This window comes from Dryobates pubescens, chromosome 13 (assembly GCF_014839835.1).
Source record: "Dryobates pubescens isolate bDryPub1 chromosome 13, bDryPub1.pri, whole genome shotgun sequence".
In the NCBI taxonomy this organism is placed as follows: Eukaryota; Metazoa; Chordata; class Aves; order Piciformes; family Picidae; genus Dryobates; species Dryobates pubescens.
The window spans coordinates 11811639-11829271 of NC_071624.1; the positions used below are offsets into that span (position 1 = coordinate 11811639).

The following is a 17633-nucleotide window of genomic DNA, read 5'->3' on the forward strand; positions in this document are numbered from 1 at the left end:
CGGAGCCGCCAAAATAAGTGGAAACTGCTTTTAATCGTTAAATAAATTCAGCGACAGCCACCCACAGCTGAAGGCACCAGAGTCCCCGCCGCCGCCCACTGGTCCCTGCAGAGGTGGATAGGGAAGCCAAGCCAGACTGGGAGTGGGAGAGGAATGGGCGGAGCCAGGTGGTCCCCAGCTTGTATCTCCAGCAGTTCAGGGAGCAGGAGCGCGTTGGAGCACATCTCTAGTGCACTCCCAGGACTCTACTGACCTGCCTGGCCAGGGTGGGGAACGTGGCGCGGGGAGTGGGGTGTGCTGAGCTGTGCCCATCGGTAGCACGTCAAGGTTATGGGGCAGAGCTGCGTTTTGGGGTTTGCTACGGCTTCTCTGCTGGCCGAGATGTCCCCCAGGCTGTGGATGGGGGTTGTGGTGGGGCCATGGGTGCTGTGGAGGGAGGCAGAGGTGTGCGGTGTGTGCACAGTGGGAAACCGTGACAGAGGGTGACCTGCGAGGTGGCCCCGCGCTCTGCCTGTGGGCCAGCTCTGGCAGGCAGTGAAGGCTGGGGGCAGGGGAGGCACAGTACAGTATTGTCCCCTCTGTCCCCAGCACCCTCCCCATCACTACCACACCTCACAGTGCTTGCCAGGGTTCATGGGGGAGCCCAGGGGGCAGCCAAAATGCTCAACAAAGTCCCGGGAGTTGCTGAGGGTGCCAATGACACGGTACTTGTCGGGGCTGTGGGGGTCGGTCACCAGACCTTCGTGGGAGCTCTCGGGTGTCCGGACAGAGCACCACACCTATCAGAGCAAGTCCAGCCTCAGTAACTGGGGGGCTGTGGAACAGCTCTGAGGGGCCAGAGAGGGATGGGGAATGCACCATCCCACTCCACCCTACCTGCGCAAAGCCCACGAAGAAGAGCTGGTGGTTAGTGAGCCCCAGGGCTGGCAGGCGTTTCTCTTCCCCATTCTTCTGCAGCCAGGACTTGTATGCCTGTGGGAGAGGTGCCCTGAATCCTTGGGAAGGGACAGATAGGCAGGGGGATCCACGTCCCCCTGGGACAGCAGCACTCACGTTGTAGGCTGCTTTGAGTCCGCCATTGTCTGCGATGTTTTCACCCAGTGTCTGCCTGCCATTGACCTTCTCACGGTGGACAGTGTAGCGGCCATACTGCTCTGTCATGCATGCTGTCCGGTTCTTGAAGGCCTCCAGGGAGGAATTCTGCCACCATGGCCGCAGGTTGCCCTCTTTGTCGTACTCCCGGCCTGTGGAACCAAGTCATGGGGTAGACTGGAATCAGGGAATGCCAACCCCCTGCAGACCTCCTGCTGCAGGAGGTCCTGAAGCAGGATGGGGTGTGGTGGGAACAGCACCAGAGGACACTGGGGGACCTTGTGCTTTGACCCGTGCCCAGGAGAGATGATGTCCCTCAGCTCCTGCTCCAGGCAGGCTTTGAGCTCAGCCATGGGCCTGGGTCCCCAGCCATCCCTGGTGCATCCCTGCTGTCCCGAGCTGAATTTGTCACCCCAAATTTCCCCATTCACCCCATCTCAGGTCCAGGGCTGTGGTGAACGTGCAAAGCAGAGTGGATGTGAGAGGGACCCATCCCGTGCCCCTCGGGGAGGAGGATGAGTAGGGGACCAAGACTGCAGACACTGTGTCCTCACCAAGCAGATGGAGCGAAAGCTGCACAGAGAAGCCAGGGGGAGGTATCAGCAGGTGCCACCTGGGGAGACAGGACGATAGAAGGGGGGGCGGCCAGGGGAGCATGAGCACGCATGATGCGATGGATGGCAAAGCAGGACCCCTGTGCTGCCACAGCACCCCTCCCACACCAAGGGCCGGGGTGGGGGCAGGAAGGTGCAGGGGTCAGGGCTAGTGCTGTCTGTAGGCTCTCACCTTGATCATCAAATGCATGGGTCAGCTCGTGTCCCATCACCACGCCAATGCCACCAAAATTAAGGGCTCTGTGAGACCGCAGGGGAGGCACAGGTAAGTGCAAAGAGATGATGCTGTTGCAGCCTGCCCATGTCCTGGGCATCCTCTCTGCAGCTGGGGCACCCCCTCCATAGCCTAGGCACCCCATCTGTATCTGGGGCACCTGGCAAGACTCTGCTCCAGTTGGCAACCAGCTGAGAATGAGTCTTGTTGGGGACACTGATGGCCCCATAGTGATTTCACAGGCTGTCTTGGCTCCCTTAAGGGACCCTCAAGCATGCCAGGACTTTGGTTTATGACTGTGGTGAGCTCTGTGGAGTGCTGGTTCTGTTCCAGGCACCCTCCCCACTCCCAGAAGATTCCCCTCATCTCTGTGTCAGGCTCACTTGGGATGGTTGCGGGCATAGAAGGGGGCCTGCAGGATGCCGGCGGGGAAGACGATCCCATTCTTGGTGGGCAGGTAGTAGGCATTGACGGTCTGTGGGGTCATGCTCCACCTGGGGCAGGGGACAAGAAGGGATGTGTTCCCTCTCCACCCCACCCAGGCACTCTCTTGTGCTGTCTCCCACCACGGGTCCCCTGCCATGCATTGCTCCGTGACCAAGGGACAGCTGTCCTCCCAGGGACAAGCCAGAGTCACCACTGGGGACCTACAGTGCTGTACCACCCCACGGTGGGAGCTTCCCCCGAGTGGCACACAGGTCATGCTGGGACAGTGCTGTGACACCGTGCTGGTGTGGAAGGTGTGACAGGAGACAGGTGGGACACTGTGCCAACATCACATCCTTCTGCCCAACCCATACCCTCCCCCTTACTGGTCTCGGTTGGGGGGTTTCCGGAGCTGGTCAGCCATCACTTTGGCAGAGAAGTTGTAGAAGTTGAGCATGTTCTGGAAGAAGGAGTCCTCTGAGACTTCATACTGGTGAGGAAGAAGAGAGATGAGGAGGAGTCCACTGGGGTCATTCCCCCTACCCTGGCCAGGATGTGCTTAGTACCAGGGTGGCTCCATGTAACACCCCATCCCAAACAGGTCCCCCGAACAGGGACATCACCTTACCATGCAGCCTCCTAGGGCTTGGTGTAAGCAGGGACCACACACCCTCCCCACAAGTTGAGTGCCCCCCTACCCCATCATAGACATCATCCAGCTCTTTGTTGTCCAGGATGAAGTCAGGGAAGCCGATCATGTCATAGATGGCATCAGCCTGCATGGGGAGAGACCCCAGCAGTGAGACTGGGCGAGCTTACTGAGATGGGGGGAGGTCTCCCACCCACTGCTCTCCCTGAAGTCACCTTCTCCTTTGCAGCCTGCCTGGTCTTTTCGTCCATCCAGCCCAGCTGGTCCAGGGACACCTGGAAGGCTGCCCGGATCTCACTGATCATCTCCTCAGCCTGGCAGGAGAGGGAATGAAGCCTCCCTTGCCCCATGCAGCCCCTCAGGCAGGGACAGGGTGAGCAGGATGTGACCTCTCTGGGGTTGAGGGGCCCATTGCTCTGCTCCCTGCTTTCCAGCCCTGGGGTTTAGGGGGCATAGGAAAGGTTCAGTGGATGGTGATGGGGAGGGGACAGGGTCAGAAGTGTCCTCACAATGGCTTTGCTGTCCCGGTCAAAGGTGGCTTTGACGAAGAGGGAGCCCAGGGCGAAGCCCAGTGTGTCATCCGTGTTGGAGATGCAGGTTTGCCAGCGGGGCGTGCAGGACTGTGGGAGCGAGAGGGGGTGTCTGTGAGATCCCCATCTCTCTTTTCTGCCCCCCTCCCTTCCCCCAGCCCAGCTCCGTCGCCTCCCCAGCAGCTAAACCTTGCTCCCAGAAGGTGTTCCCTGGGTTTTCTCTGCAGCATCTGAGGTTCAGCATCCCAAGGGCATCCCAAGGACAGAGGTGGGCCTGTCTGCTTCCAGACTGGGGGCAGAGGGGACTGGTCCTGAGGCCACTGTTACCTTCCTGGTGCCATAGAGAGTCTCCAGCAGCTTCTCCTGGGCTGTCTCAAAGCGCTGGTCCAGGCTGGAGGCTGTCTTCTGCACCAGATTCCAGATCAGGTAGTTGTTCAGGATGCTGCGTAGACAGAGAGGCACCGTGGCTCACCATGATGCCATAAAGCCCAAAACACCATGAGGGCAGCCCCAAATGGGGAATGACCATGTGTTCATTGGCACCTCACCTCCTGTCAGTGCCATTGATGAGGTCAGAGACCTGCTGTAGGTAAATATCCCCATACACCACCACAGGCTCCGTGTCCACCAGCTCCAGTGGGGCCAGGGAGTAGGACAGGTAATCCAACCAGTCGATGGCAGGGGCCAGGGCCTGGAGGGGACACGAAGATGTGGCACTGGGGTGCTTGGCATGGTTTTGCCACATCCTGTCTGGAACTGGGGGATTGCCTGAGGCAGGAACTGTGCTCCCCAGGAAAGTCCCAAGGTCCCTCACTACCCCATATTCCTTCTCTGTCTCCAAACACCTGTCCCATGGCTCCCCACTGCTCTCAATGCTGCAGGACAAGGAAGGGACCTGGTGAGCCCCTCCAAGCAGGGTGGCAGCAAAGGGATGAGCATCCAAGCATGTGTCCCAGAAGAGATGGGGCTGCCTGGAATGTCGTGGGGTGGGGAGGGCAGCAGCAGGCTGCTCGGTGTCCCACCACATCTCGCGTTCGCTGGGCGTTTCCCCAGGCTGTGCCTACCTGCAGCTCAGCAATGCTCATCTTGTGGTAGATCTTCTCATCATCCCGCCGCTCAGCCTGGGGCACGGTGATGTTGGCCAGCTGGGTTTCGAAGTCCAGCACCTGCTGCATCTGCAGGCGAGTGGCCTCTGGGGCCCCCCCCAGCAGTGTGCCCAGCTCCACCATGTAGTCCAGGTATGCTGCAAGGACCTGGTGGGATGCCAAGCTACAGCTCACCCTACCTTCCTGGGGGGTTCCAATCTGCTGTCTGGGCACCATGCCACCCAGTGGGCAGAACACAGTTTCCTGGTGCCCCCCCAGTGCTGCTTGCACCCCATCGTGGTGGGTTTCCCTGATTGCTGCTGGCAGCATGCTTGGCACCCAGTCTCACCCTCTCATTGGCAGTCTTGTTCAGGTAGTAATCCCGAGATGGGAGGAAAAGCCCTGACTGGTCCACCTGCATGGAGAGAGGGGCAACATGGTCATCCTGGTGCCCGTTCTGGTCCCTGCTGCCCTGGGTGCTAAGATGCCAACCTGGATGACATTGCTGTTGGAGCTCTTGGAGTCTGCACCCACATACACCGTGAAGAAGGGGGTCGCCCGGTATGTGCCTGACACCATCTTGAGTACCTCCATGAAGCTGGTCTGGTTCCAGGATCCAGTGACATTCCACCCCCCAATCTGCTGGCAGATGGACCTGGTGCCTCAAGGAGGGATGGGGTCCATCCCCGAGGGGTGCCCCCTCCCCAGTTCTGTGAAGAGTCAAGTGGGAGACATGTTGAGCTGAGCCCTAACAGCTCAGCTCATGTGTGGATGGCCCCTCACCTTGTCAATGAGCTCCATGAGGGGCTGGGAGCCCAGCTCCTCTATCCTCTGCTCCTTGAGGCAGGACAGGTAGTACCGCTGTGTCTTCCGTTCTGCCTCACTGCTGGAGTTGAAGGTGCTGTTCTCTGCAGGATGCTGTGGGTCAGCCCTGGGGACGCTGGGACTCTGGCTACCTGCACCCAGAGGTCACATCCCCAGTAGCCATGAAACTCCAAAGCCTACCTAGCAGATGTTTCATGATGGCCTGGTTCTGGTCCCAGATGCTGTTGAATGTGCTCCACTTGGAGCGCCCATTGGGCAGGGGGTTCCTCTTGATCCATCCCCCACAGGAATATTGGTAGAAATCCTGGCATGGGTCTGTCTCCACATCCAGAGCCTCCAGAATCTTGCTGGCCACCCGGACACAGGCGTCCGTCAGGCACGTGCTGTGGGAGGGATCTGGCAGGGAGGGAATGTCTGTGGCTGTGCGTGCGCCAGGGAAACTGAGGCAAAAGTGGGGCCAAGCCCTGCCTGCGCTCTGGGGTGGGCAGAGCAGCCAGAGCAGCAGTCCCACGCTGACCCATCCCTCCCCATTATGCTGTGCCCCGACAAGTGTTGGGGTGCAAGGGCTGCAGGGCCCCTCCCTACCTCTGCGGTACTGGATGGCCAAGGCGACAACAGCGATGCCAAGCAGCAGGGCCAGGGAGAGTGCAACGGCACAGAGCACCAGCTCCAGCTGGCTGCGTGCAGCCAGGCGGCTCAGCAGCGGCCCCGGGCCCTTCCGAAACCCCACCTGGGCAGGAGCAGGACCTGCCATCACACCACGGTGGACCAAACCTCGCCGCTCTCCATCACCCTCCCCTATTGCTCTCCACTGTCTGGCTTGACGGGGACCAGGGCACCAGCCCCTGTGAGCCGGCAGTGGGTGCTGGTGGTCCCCTCCCCCTCCCCGAGCTGCAAGGAAGGATGATGGCCTGAGCACACTCTGCCGCATTTTGGCTGCTTCCCAGCACATCCCTGGGGACAGCCAGAGCTGCCTTGGCTCCCAGCCCTGCTCCTGCTGCCCACCCGGCTGTGGGCAGGCCCCGTCTGAGGGCAAGGAGGGGGCTGTGGAGGATGGAGAGGGGAGGGGCGGATGAGCAAGGGCAGACCTCACCTCCACGCTGTCGGGAGAGGCGCTGCCGTCCCCGACTGGCTCCAGCCCCTCATCATCCTGCAGCGTGGCACGCTTGTAGTCGGGCATCTGCCAAGAGAGGGAGTAGTCTGGGATAGGGGCATGGGAGTGACTGCCCCCTGCCCTGCCATGTCCTCTGGCTCTTACAGTGAGGGCCAGTGCCCACTCAGCAGGTGCACAGTGACACCGAGGAAGCGCTTGAGCCCCCTCAGTGTGCCTGGGCCTTCCCTAGGGGTTGTCCTCAGCCCTGAGTGGCCCTGAGGAGCACAGGGAGAGCTGCTGGTGCAGGGCTCAGGGCTCACACCAGAGCATCCCTCTGTGTCGCCATGGCAGCCGTGGCATCAGCCCTGCCGACAGGTGCCACATCGCCACGGAGATGTGGTCCTCGTTGCCAGGCAACAGTTGCCTAGTGCTGCTGCCTCACCCCTCCTCCCCCGCCTGGAACTTTCCATGCAGATGTGCACCAGTCCGAAACATCTGGAAGTGCCTCCCGCCCTATCCTGGCCCCTAGGGGGCCCAAGGCACACAGTCAAGTCTGTGCAGGGGCAGAGGGAGCACTTATGGCACTTCCTGCCAGCTGGCAGGGCAGGACCCCCTCTCTCCCGTCCTTGCAGGGCAGCCTGGCAGGGAACCCAGCCATCAGGGCTGTCAGAGATTCAGCCAAGAGGGAGGTAGTGGAGCTGAGCCAGCAGCTTTGGTGTGGGGGATGAGCTGGAGGAAAAAGCTGGAGTCTTTGGTAAAAGATAATCAGCAATGCTGCTGGTTGAGAGCCATCCTTAGGCTTCAGAGTTAATGCCTGGGTGGGTTGGGGCTCACCCTCCCATCTGTGCAGCAAACTAAAGTGTTGCCCTTGGCCTGCCTGCAGGGCTTGTGTTGGGGACTAGAAAGATGCAAGGCAGGAAGGGTGATGGGCAAGAGAGGAAGCAGAGCAAATGTCCCATGCCCAGCTGTGCCCAATGCCATCTCAGTGGGGCAAGGGGGGACTTAGCCAAGGACTGTCATGGTGGGAGGGTGTGAGGCTGGGACTGATAGTTGGCAGGAACCCTTCACCAGAGTGGGTTCCTGGGAGCTACTGGAATCAGGAGGGATGGCTTTGTATCCTGGGGGAACTCATCCAGACAGGCACCACCATCACCTTGACTCCCCCAACATGCTCCTCTACATTCTGGGGTGGTCCTTGTCCTCCTGGGCACCATCTGGCAGAACCTCTTTCTCAGCACCTCCTAGCACCCTTGATGCAGGAGGAGGGAGGACCTGGTCCTTGAGCTCCTCCTGACACCTCTGTGGGGCTGAGACCCATGGGGATAGCCCTCCCTGTTCTCTCCAGGACTGCTGACTTCGGGGGCACCCTATGAACAATATCACTGTACCCCCAGGTCGGCTTCATGCCCCGATGAAGCACAGTCTCTGGGGCCATCTCCAAATCACCCCAGCTTCCTCTGCCCAACGCTAGGCAGGGATTTGGGAGGGTCCTTCCTCCTGCTTCTTGCCCCCACTGTGGAAGACAGAGATCCTCCAGCCACAGAGCTTCCTTGGCCCCACGCAGCTGCCCGCAACCCCCAGGCTCTCACCCTCTGGACTCCCCCAGGCCCCCAGCCCCTTCTCACACAGCCCCTTCAGCCCTTCCAGCTCATGAAAGAGCCCCCGGGCTCTCTCCAGCCCCGTGCCCCTCCTTTCCCCCTTTGCCGGTGCCTCCCGTCACCAACCTCCTCCTGCCCCTCTCCCTGCCCATTGCCCCCGCCCTGATTCGCAGCCGCCCCGGGCACTCACGGCGTGTCCGAGCTCCTGGAGGGCCACGTTCATCCTGGCCATCCCGGGCCGCCTCCCGCCTAGCTCCGCTCCCCGCCCGGGCCGCGCCGGGCCCCCGCCGCCGCCGCAGCGCCGCCTGCCTCCGCCACCGCCATGGCCCGCACCGAGCGCCGCGCCGCTGCCGGGACTGGCACCGGGATTGAGACTCAGGCAGGGATGGGGCCGCAGGGGCTGGTACCAGCGGGGCGCGGCCCGCAGACACCGAGCGGGGGGGCGGCTGGGTCCGGCGCCCTGGGTGGGTAGCTTGAGCAGGGGCACCGATGCCCAGCCCAGGCGCACGGCTCCGCTCGGCCCGGGCCCGCTGCCAAGGTGACCGCCGTGTGCGCGGGATGAAACCCGCACTGGCACCTACCTACACCGCTACCTGCACTAGTACCGCCACCCGCACCCCTACCGGCACCTACGCAGGGAGCCGCACCAGCACCGTCACCGGCCCCTGCATCGGCACCAACACCTTCGTCAGCAATTTATATGCAGTGGCACTGACAGACTAGTACGGAACCCGTACCGGGAGCAGCGCTGGGGCTCACGCAGCACACTGATGCACACATACCGGCACTGGGCTTCAGCACCCGGGGACGTGCGTTGCCACCGGGTGCCGGAACCCGCACTGGTACTCGGGCACACACTCAGGTGGACACACAGTGACTAATACCCGCCCCGGTACCCTAAGGCGCCTCGAGGTCACCTGCGGACCCCTGCCACCGCGCATACTGTGACATGGTCGAACATAGGCAGGTGCGCACAGCCACGGTCACCGCCGTTTTGGTGAGCAAAGGGGAGCTCATGTCTGTATGCACAGTTTTCCCCCTCCGCCCCAACCCCATGTGGCTGCCTACCCGGGACAGTGTCACTACAGCTCACCCGCCCAGTGCTCAGGGTGCTGCCGGGACGGTTCAGGGACGTCCGGGTGCAGGTACTGGGTAGGGTCCCCTCTGCCCTGCTGGGTGCAAGGTGCACAGTTGCTGTGTGGATGGGTGCCCAGGTGTGCACAAGTTATGACTCGAAAAACATCGTTAGGGGGACGCCTGGCGCCGCACTCACAGTCGCGAGGTTCCCCAGCAGGCACAGCCTGGGGTGCTCCTCGGGGTGCCCGGGCAAGGCCGTACCACCCGCTGGAACAGCGGAGCCGGGGGCACAGAGTGGCACATGTGCGTAGGACGGGGATGGGTGTATGTTGCACACAGGTGGCGGGCACAGCGCTATCCACGTGTGTCCGCGGCGTATCGGGGCCCCACTGAGCTCGCCTGCCCTGGCTCCTTTTCCTGTCTCCAGAGGCACTGGTGCCTTGTGCCAGGGTGGTGGAGCTCCGTGGGCCCTTGTGTCGGGGCTCTCCAGTTGCGGTGGGGACCCGGGACGGACTGTAAAGCTTGCCTGCTGCCGGTTCTCGCCGGTGCCACACGTGGAGTCACCCCACCCCCCGCTCCGCCCCCCGGCGCGCCGCAGTGTCGTTACGGCGGCGCCGGGCGGCGATTGGTGGTGGCAGTCGCGCAGGCGCAGAGCAGCGGGCGAGCGGCGGAGGGGCCATGGACGCAGGCGGCGGCGGCGGGCAGAGCCGAGTGCAAGGCGGTCCCGGGTCGGGTGGCGACGAGAAGCCCACGCCACCTTGGGGCCGGGACCGCCGGGAGCCGCCCACGGGTCCCGAGAAGGAGCAGGAGCTGGTAAGCGCCGCCGCGCTGCGGGCCGCAGCTGAGTCACGGCCCGGCCGGGCCCGCGTCACCGGTGGGTCGGGACGTCATCGCACGTCACGGGGGTGGCCGGTACCTCATCGGGGGCGCCTGTGACGTCATCGGGGCTTCCTCCGGCGGGAGGTGCTCAGCGAGGGGCTTCCTTCAGAGGGAGGCCGTGACGTCACGGGGGTGCCTGCGTGACACAGCTGAAGGCTCCAGCCTTAGTGGAAGGGGTGTGCGGAGGGGCAAGGGGCTCCAGGCTGCGATGTCGCTGGAACGGGGTGAGGAGAGCCGATATGTAACTGGGGTGCACGTGTGACAGTGGGGACTGTGAAGGTGTACCCTCTTTCAGCATAGGGATGGCCTTGGTGCTGAGCGTCCCATGGGGTGGGCTGCAGGACGGCTGTCTCTGGGTAGGGGTCTATGGTCTCCACCATGCCTCTCTCCATGGAGACAATGAGACGGGTGCTTCTTGCCCCTGTTTCTTCGAGCATCCCCAGTAATAGGGGCATTGAATCCCATCAGCACAGAGACAGGTTGGTGTTCTGGGGAAGGGCAATCATTGTGTCCTGGTCCCTCTTCTGGGATTGTCTGGGGTCACACTGGGGTTGTCTGTGCTGGGTGTCCTTAACTGGGCTTTCTCTGGTGCATTTTGGCAGTCAGAGGAAGACAAGCAGCTGCAGGATGAGCTGGAGATGCTGGTGGAGCGCCTGGGGGTAAGTGTGTTAGGCCTCTCAGCAAGGAGGAGAAGAGCAGTGGAGCCTCTGATCTTAAGTCCATCCATCCCTTGCTTTTGGTTGCTCATTGTGCAGTAGAGCTGGAGGGCATTTCACCTTGAGCGGGACTCCTGTTTGTCTGCTGTGCTCTGTCCTCTAGCCTTGCTGCATGTCTGACCTATGTCTGAGGCACCTCTGCTTTTCTCCAGTGCAGGTGTCTTTTTACCCTGCTGTACCCCAGTGTTTGGGCTTCAGGAGGGAGCCCAGGGAGCAGCAAGGGGGCTGCTCTGCTCAAAGCTTTGTCATTGTTTGAGGGGAGCTGACAAGGTGGTGGCGCAGGAACCAGCCCTCTGCTCTGTGACAGGCATCTTACCTCTGCAGGAGAAAGATACGTCTCTCTACCGCCCAGCCCTGGAGGAGCTGCGGAGGCAGATCCGTTCTTCTACCACCTCCATGACCTCCGTTCCCAAACCCCTCAAGTTTCTACGGCCTCATTACAGCAAGCTGAAGGAGATCTATGAGAATATGGCTCCAGGGGAGAATAAGGTAAAGATTCTTGGCCCCCACCAACCCATGTAGCTGGGAAGTAGTGCTGGGTAAGTGACTGTAGAGCCATCCAGACACTGTGGTCTAATGTCAGCCTCCATGACTTGCTCTGGTGGGTTATAATGTGCCAGGACCGTGCCTTTCCTGCCTGTGATGGCTTGTGACACAGGGAAGGATGTTGTGTCCCTGGATACCTCTGCTTCCCCGTGCCTGGCTTGTGTTGACCTCCATGTTCTTTCACCAGCGCTTTGCAGCAGACATTATTTCGGTCCTGGCCATGACCATGAGTGGGGAGCGTGAGTGTCTGAAGTACCGGCTGGTGGGCTCCCAGGAGGAGCTGGCATCTTGGGGGCATGAATACGTCAGGTAAGCCTGGGTAACAGTTGGCCTTGGGGAAGGACAAAGTTTCAGGGGGATTCCCCTGAGTGCTTCAGCTCTGGCCTGTCTGAGAGTTGTCCTAACTTGCTGGGCTTCCGCTTAGCTGCTTGTGTCACACCTGCACATGTGTCACCTCATCCTTTCTCCACAGTGATTTGCCAGCTGCAGAGATCTGCTGTGGCTTCTGTAATCTCTGCTCTTGACCCTATTCTTTCCCCATAACGTCTCACAGGAATGTGGAGTCGTTGTAAACAATATGCAGCCCCAGCTGTCAGCAGCTGTTCCCCATCCTTGGGTCTGAATGAAGCTGATTTCTGTGGCAGTGATGTCCCATTGTCCCTTCAGGCACTTGGCGGGGGAGGTAGCCAAGGAGTGGCAGGAGATTGATGAGGCTGACAAGGCACAGAGGGACACGCTTCTCACACTGGTCAAGGAGATTGTCCCCTACAACATGGCCCACAATGCAGAACATGAAGCCTGTGACCTGCTCATGGAGATAGAGCAGATGGACATGCTGGAGAAGTACATTGATGATAATGCCTACTCCAAAGTGTGCCTCTACCTGACCAGGTGAGGGGGATTAGCTGGTGAGACACTGGAGGGGCCCTGGTCCTAGAGATGGTCATCACCCTCATATCTGTCTCTTTCTCAAAGCTGTGTAAGCTATGTCCCAGAGCCTGAGAACTCTGCTCTCCTGCGCTGTGCCCTGGGAATCTTCCGCAAGTTCAACCGCTACCCTGAAGCCCTGCGCCTGGCTTTGATGCTCAATGATGTGGAGTTGGTGGAGGACATCTTCACTTCCTGCAAAGATGTGTAAGCAGAGACTCGTTCCCTGCCCTCTGGGCTCTTTGCCCATAGTGAAGGAATTCCCCATCTGGGAATAGGTGGGTCAGATCCTGCCACCGCTGGAGGTTATCTTGGGGTCTGAGCTAAGGCTCATGTCCCTGAAGTCAAGGTGGGTAAGAGCAGGTCATCTCGGGGCCACTCTTAATGTGCTTCTAGAGCAGCGTAGATTTACTCACCGTTTGGGGATCGTGTGTTTGTGCTGGGGCTGACTGGGTTCTGGGCACTTGTGAAACATCTGCCCTCTGTGCAGAGTTGTCCAGAAGCAGATGGCCTTTATGCTGGGTCACCACGGGGTTTTCCTGGAGCTGAATGAGGATGTGGAGGAGTATGAGGACCTGACTGAAATCATGTCCAATGTCCAGCTCAACAGCAACTTCCTGGCCTTGGCCAGAGAGGTGGGTGTCTCAGCTGGGAAAAGAGCTCTGAGCTGCCTTCAGCAGGGGATGCCCTGGGTGCTGGGCTCTGTGGCAAGATCTGGGAACAGATCTTTTATCCCCACGAGCTTGGACAGGCTCCTCCTGGAGAGACTGCTATTGTAGGGCAGCTGCTCTGGGGTGTGTTGGCTGGGAGATAACCTCCTTCTTCCTTGTATCTGCAGCTGGACATCATGGAGCCCAAAGTACCGGATGATATTTACAAAACACACCTGGAAAATAACCGTAAGGGCTTGTGTTTTAGCCTCTGTGATCCCTGCCTGCAGGGTGTTCCTGGGGCTGCAAGGCACCTCTGGGATGGGGGAGGCAGCTCTATGTCCTGAGGTGGGCAGATGACCCGTCTGCAGTCTCTGATCTGGCATGGAGCAGACTGAGCTGCCTGCTGTGGTTTTGGGCTTTTCCTTCCTGCTGGTGGTGGGATTGGTCCTTGTACCCCTGTGGTGTGGGATGGCTGTGGAATGGAGGGCTGGCAGGGCTTCTTGTGCTGCTTGACTCACCCTGAAATCATTCCCCAGGATTTGGGGGCAGTGGTTCCCAAGTGGACTCAGCTCGGATGAATTTGGCCTCCTCCTTTGTGAATGGCTTTGTGAATGCTGCATTTGGACAAGACAAGCTGCTGACTGATGATGGCAATAAATGGTTGTACAAGAACAAGGACCATGGTGAGGGAGTCAGTTGGGCAGGGGCTGGAGGTATCCCTAGGCTTGGGATTGCTGTCCTGTCCCTGCTGAAAACAGGGCACAGCTGCTACTGGGCTGCCCTATGTCTCTGGCTACCACCTGCCTCAGGCAGGTCACATCTATTCAGGACTGATGTAGGTGGTTCTTCTCTGGAACTGCAGGGATGCTGAGTGCTGCAGCCTCTCTGGGCACGATCCTGCTGTGGGATGTGGACGGGGGGCTCACACAGATCGACAAGTACCTGTACTCCTCAGAGGATTACATTAAGGTTGGTGACAGCCATCCCAGCACAGGCTCTATGGCTGTGTGGGGCAGCCCTGTTGCAGGCTGGGCATGCATTTGGCATGGGGAATGATTGACCTCACCTTGTTCCACTATGTGGCTCACCTCCTGCCTGGAAGGGGGTCAGATACCTTGTGTTGCAACTTTTTGAGCAGCTCACAGCAAGGCAGGGAGCTCCTGGGGACCACCTGAAGCACCTTTGGGGGATTGTCTTGTCACAGAGCTACAAGCTTTAGGCTGCTCAACTGGATTTAGAGTGGCATTGCTCACTTGTTGCTCACTTGGTGCCAACTTGCCCATCCCAAGCAGTGGATGTAACGTGTGGGGTGATATTAGTCACTAGCTAGTAAGGAGCTTTGTCTGTTGGTGGCCAGTACATGATGGTGCCTCTGCCTTGCAGTCAGGGGCCCTCCTAGCCTGTGGCATTGTCAACTCAGGAGTGAGGAATGAGTGTGACCCTGCTCTAGCCCTCCTGTCCGACTATGTTCTCCATAACAGCAACACCATGAGGATTGGAGCCATTTTTGGGTAAGAATTTGGCCCCAGCCTCCCCATGCCGTGTAAGGCGGTGAAGCTCCTCCCTTTATCCTCCATTGGACTCTCTGCAGACTGGGGCTGGCATACGCAGGCTCCAACCGAGAGGATGTCCTGACTTTGCTGCTGCCTGTGATGGGAGACTCCAAGTCCAGCATGGAGGTACGTAGTGAGGCAGGGTTTACCTGGGGTTTCCTTCTTCCTCACCCACTCCCCAGCAGCTCCTGGGAATACAGGAGCTGTCCTGCAGCCAGTGTAGTCTTCAAGAGCAAGGCTATGTGTTCCTGCTCAGTGCTGTGTTGTGCTAGAAGAGGCTGAAATCCTATTTTCCCTGTCTGAGGTGCTCCCATGGTGGAATTGCAGTGAATGGGGAGGCTGGGAAGGTGTCAAGTCTCCCAGTAGCCAAAATTTCTGCACAAAGCAGGGACCAAGGGTACCCAGTGCTCTTTCAGGCTGGGTGCCCATCACTGCAGACTTGGCCCTGAGCTGTGAGACAGCTCACTTTGCAGTGTCCCTGTGTACAACATGTCTTCTCCCCTCCTTCACCAGGTGGCTGGTGTGACTGCCCTGGCCTGTGGGATGATATCAGTGGGCTCTTGCAACGGTGATGTCACTTCAACCATCCTCCAGACCATCATGGAGAAATCTGAGACAGAGCTGAAGGACACATATGCCCGGTGGCTGCCTCTTGGCCTGGGCTTGAACCACTTGGGTAGGACTGGGCAGTACCAAGCAACTCATGGCTTGGGGGACAGGGGGTTGGGAACACCAGATTCATAGGATTGTTTCAGTTGGAAAAGACCTTTAAGATCATGGAGTCCAACCATCAACCTAAGACCACCATGGCCATTAAACCGTGTCCCAAAGTGCTATGTCACAGAATATATCTGGTTGGAAGATCATTCAGTCCAGCCTTAAACCCAGCACTGAAGGGTCAACACTAAACCATGTCTCTAAGCACCAGGTCTACATGCTGCTTGAGCACCCCCAGGGACAGTGAGTTCACCACTGCCCTGGGCAGATCATTCCAATGTCTGATAACCCTTTCAGTGAAGAAGTATTTCCTAATACCTTGCCTAAAACTCCCCCGGTGTAAATGATCCTCCCTCCACTGATCTCCTCTAACTGCCACACCTTCCTGTGCAGGGAAGGGAGAGGCAATTGAGGCCATCTTGGCAGCACTGGAAGTGGTGTCAGAGCCGTTCCGCAGCTTTGCCAACACACTGGTAGACATCTGTGCCTATGCAGGTGAGTTGGGCTGATGAAGGTGAGGGAGGCAGGAGCAGATCATGAGCCCTCTACCTGCTGATCCTGGTCCTCTGCTTTTTCCCTCCAGGCTCAGGGAATGTCCTGAAGGTGCAACAGCTCCTGCACATCTGCAGTGAGCACTTCGACTCCAAGGAGAAGGAGGAGGACAAGGACAAAAAGGACAAGAAAGAGAAAGAGAAGAAAGAAAGCTCAGCTGACATGGGGGCTCACCAGGTGGGGAAATGCAGGTTGGGACCTGTGTCCCTGAGGTGGGAGGTAGTTTTGAGGGGAATCATCAGAGCCTCCAGCCACATCACTGCTCTCCATGTATCCCTGGGCTCAGGATGGGGGGAGGTTCTGTGAGAACTTTGGCCTTAGGCTGGGTACTCCCTGCCTGGTGCTCAGTGCCCATGTCCTTGCAGGGTGTAGCGGTGCTGGGGATTGCACTCATTGCCATGGGTGAGGAGATTGGCGCTGAGATGGCCCTGCGCACATTTGGCCACCTGGTGAGTGACATTGCATGGCATTACAGAGCTGGGAAGGGACCTGGGAATAGAGACTGGGTCTTGCCTCACCCCTCTGTAGACCTTGCTGCCCTTGGTGAGCTGAGTCTGACAACCCCTCTCTTCTGCGCAGCTGCGGTATGGGGAGCCCACCCTCCGGCGTGCTGTGCCGCTGGCCTTGGCCCTTATCTCAGTCTCCAATCCACGTCTCAACATCCTCGACACCCTCAGCAAATTCTCCCACGATGCTGACCCTGAGGTCTCCTACAACTCCATCTTTGCCATGGGCATGGTGGGCAGTGGTAAGCCTGGGCCACAGCTCAGTCTGGGGCGCATGCAGGGGGAAGGTGGGAGACCTGAGCCATATACCTTACTCTCTGCCTGCACCCCCTCTTCTCCAGGTACCAACAATGCCCGGCTGGCAGCCATGCTGCGGCAGCTTGCCCAGTATCATGCCAAGGACCCCAACAACCTCTTCATGGTGCGGTTAGCCCAGGTGATGATCTTGCACTCATGGCAAGGAAAGGGCAAGTTGGGGTCCCTGCCCTGGATGTGGGAGGGGAGTGGTATCCTAGAGATGCCATCCTCCTTCAGGGCAAGGCTGGTGGAGGGTCTCAGGTGATACCCTACTGCTCTCTCATGTCTTTGCCATTTCTCTGTCACACCAGGGTCTGACCCACCTGGGCAAGGGGACACTCACACTCTGCCCCTACCACAGTGATCGCCAGCTCATGAGCCAGGTGGCTGTGGCCGGTCTGCTGACTGTCCTTGTGTCCTTCCTGGATGTGCGCAACAGTAAGTACTGTGGGCTTCACCACTCTGGCACCCCTCTGCCCCATGGGGTGGGCACTGCCCAGCCTTTTTACTCCTGTCTCTCCTCCAGTTATCTTAGGCAAGTCCCACTATGTTCTCTATGGCCTCGTTGCTGCCATGCAGCCCCGCATGCTGGTCACCTTTGATGAGGAACTGCGACCTCTGCCTGTGTCGGTTCGGGTGGGACAGGTAAAGGGCAACCAGAGCAGGTCATGAACTGCTTTGGTGTCCCTGTGTGTCCCTGACATTTATGTTGCTCCTGTCTTGCAGGCTGTGGATGTGGTGGGCCAGGCGGGCAAGCCAAAAACCATCACTGGCTTCCAGACTCACACAACACCAGTGCTGCTGGCACATGGAGAACGGGCTGAGCTGGCCACGGAGGAGCATGTACCCGTGACACCCATCCTGGAGGGATTTGTGATCCTCCGCAAGAACCCCAACTATGATGTTTAAGCCAAGGAAGGGGGTTGGTGGGTGGGTAGGTGGTTTGAGAGGGAGGGAAAAAAGACTTAGTTTATTGTTTTTGTTACTGAGAGTCAAGGAAATAAAGTATGCAGAGACTCTAGTGGTGCTGTACCCTCCTTGTGTTGGGGCTGGGCTCTGATCCCCTCAAGGGTCCCTGTTCCTG

General features: G+C 59.3%; 2 protein-coding genes across 5 annotated transcripts; one reads left to right on the forward strand and one right to left on the reverse strand.

Moving 5' to 3' along the window:
- Positions 1 to 416: 416 nt before the first annotated feature.
- ECE2 (endothelin converting enzyme 2) lies at positions 417 to 8788 on the reverse strand. 4 transcript variants are annotated; one of them, XM_054166686.1, is made up of 19 exons: positions 8317 to 8788; positions 6529 to 6615; positions 6021 to 6165; positions 5616 to 5831; positions 5394 to 5518; positions 5103 to 5252; positions 4960 to 5025; positions 4590 to 4778; positions 4074 to 4216; positions 3853 to 3967; positions 3505 to 3615; positions 3211 to 3309; positions 3045 to 3122; positions 2733 to 2836; positions 2304 to 2414; positions 1879 to 1946; positions 1054 to 1244; positions 877 to 972; positions 417 to 779 (listed from the first exon to the last, which is right to left on the reverse strand). In XM_054166686.1, the coding sequence occupies exons 1-19, from the start codon at positions 8356 to 8358 to the stop codon at positions 603 to 605; spliced, it is 2313 nt and encodes a 770-aa protein (XP_054022661.1). In that variant the 5' UTR covers positions 8359 to 8788; the 3' UTR covers positions 417 to 602. The 4 variants fall into 4 exon arrangements, with proteins under 4 accessions (XP_054022661.1, XP_054022662.1, XP_054022663.1 ...); XM_054166687.1 differs by having other exon boundaries at positions 5103 to 5249; positions 8317 to 8787; XM_054166688.1 differs by lacking the exon at positions 2304 to 2414.
- A 1054-nt stretch (positions 8789 to 9842) lies between these two features.
- On the forward strand, positions 9843 to 17570 carry PSMD2 (proteasome 26S subunit ubiquitin receptor, non-ATPase 2). Its single transcript, XM_054166585.1, has 21 exons — positions 9843 to 10016; positions 10685 to 10741; positions 11123 to 11287; positions 11532 to 11653; positions 12011 to 12235; positions 12320 to 12478; positions 12762 to 12906; positions 13110 to 13170; positions 13461 to 13607; positions 13787 to 13893; positions 14308 to 14435; positions 14516 to 14603; positions 14991 to 15153; positions 15588 to 15689; positions 15778 to 15923; positions 16112 to 16195; positions 16326 to 16494; positions 16594 to 16688; positions 16861 to 16987; positions 17076 to 17194; positions 17276 to 17570. Exons 1-21 carry the CDS (start codon positions 9882 to 9884, stop codon positions 17456 to 17458), a joined length of 2727 nt encoding a protein of 908 aa, XP_054022560.1. The 5' UTR covers positions 9843 to 9881; the 3' UTR covers positions 17459 to 17570.
- The last annotated feature ends 63 nt before the right edge of the window (positions 17571 to 17633 follow it).

Coding starts and splice junctions, on each gene's coding strand:
- ECE2 (XM_054166686.1), bottom strand. CDS start 8,358: ATGGCCAGGATGAACGTGGCCCTCCAGGAGCTCGGACACGCC. Junction 5,519..5,615: donor CATCATGAAACATCTGCTAG/GTAGGCTTTGGA, acceptor AGCATCCTGCAG/AGAACAGCACCTTCAACTCC. Junction 2,415..2,732: donor AAACCCCCCAACCGAGACCA/GTAAGGGGGAGG, acceptor CCCCTGCCCCAG/GTGGAGCATGACCCCACAGA.
- PSMD2 (XM_054166585.1), top strand. CDS start 9,882: ATGGACGCAGGCGGCGGCGGCGGGCAGAGCCGAGTGCAAGGCGGTCCC. Junction 12,479..12,761: donor TTCACTTCCTGCAAAGATGT/GTAAGCAGAGAC, acceptor CCCTCTGTGCAG/AGTTGTCCAGAAGCAGATGG. Junction 13,608..13,786: donor GTACAAGAACAAGGACCATG/GTGAGGGAGTCA, acceptor CTGGAACTGCAG/GGATGCTGAGTGCTGCAGCC.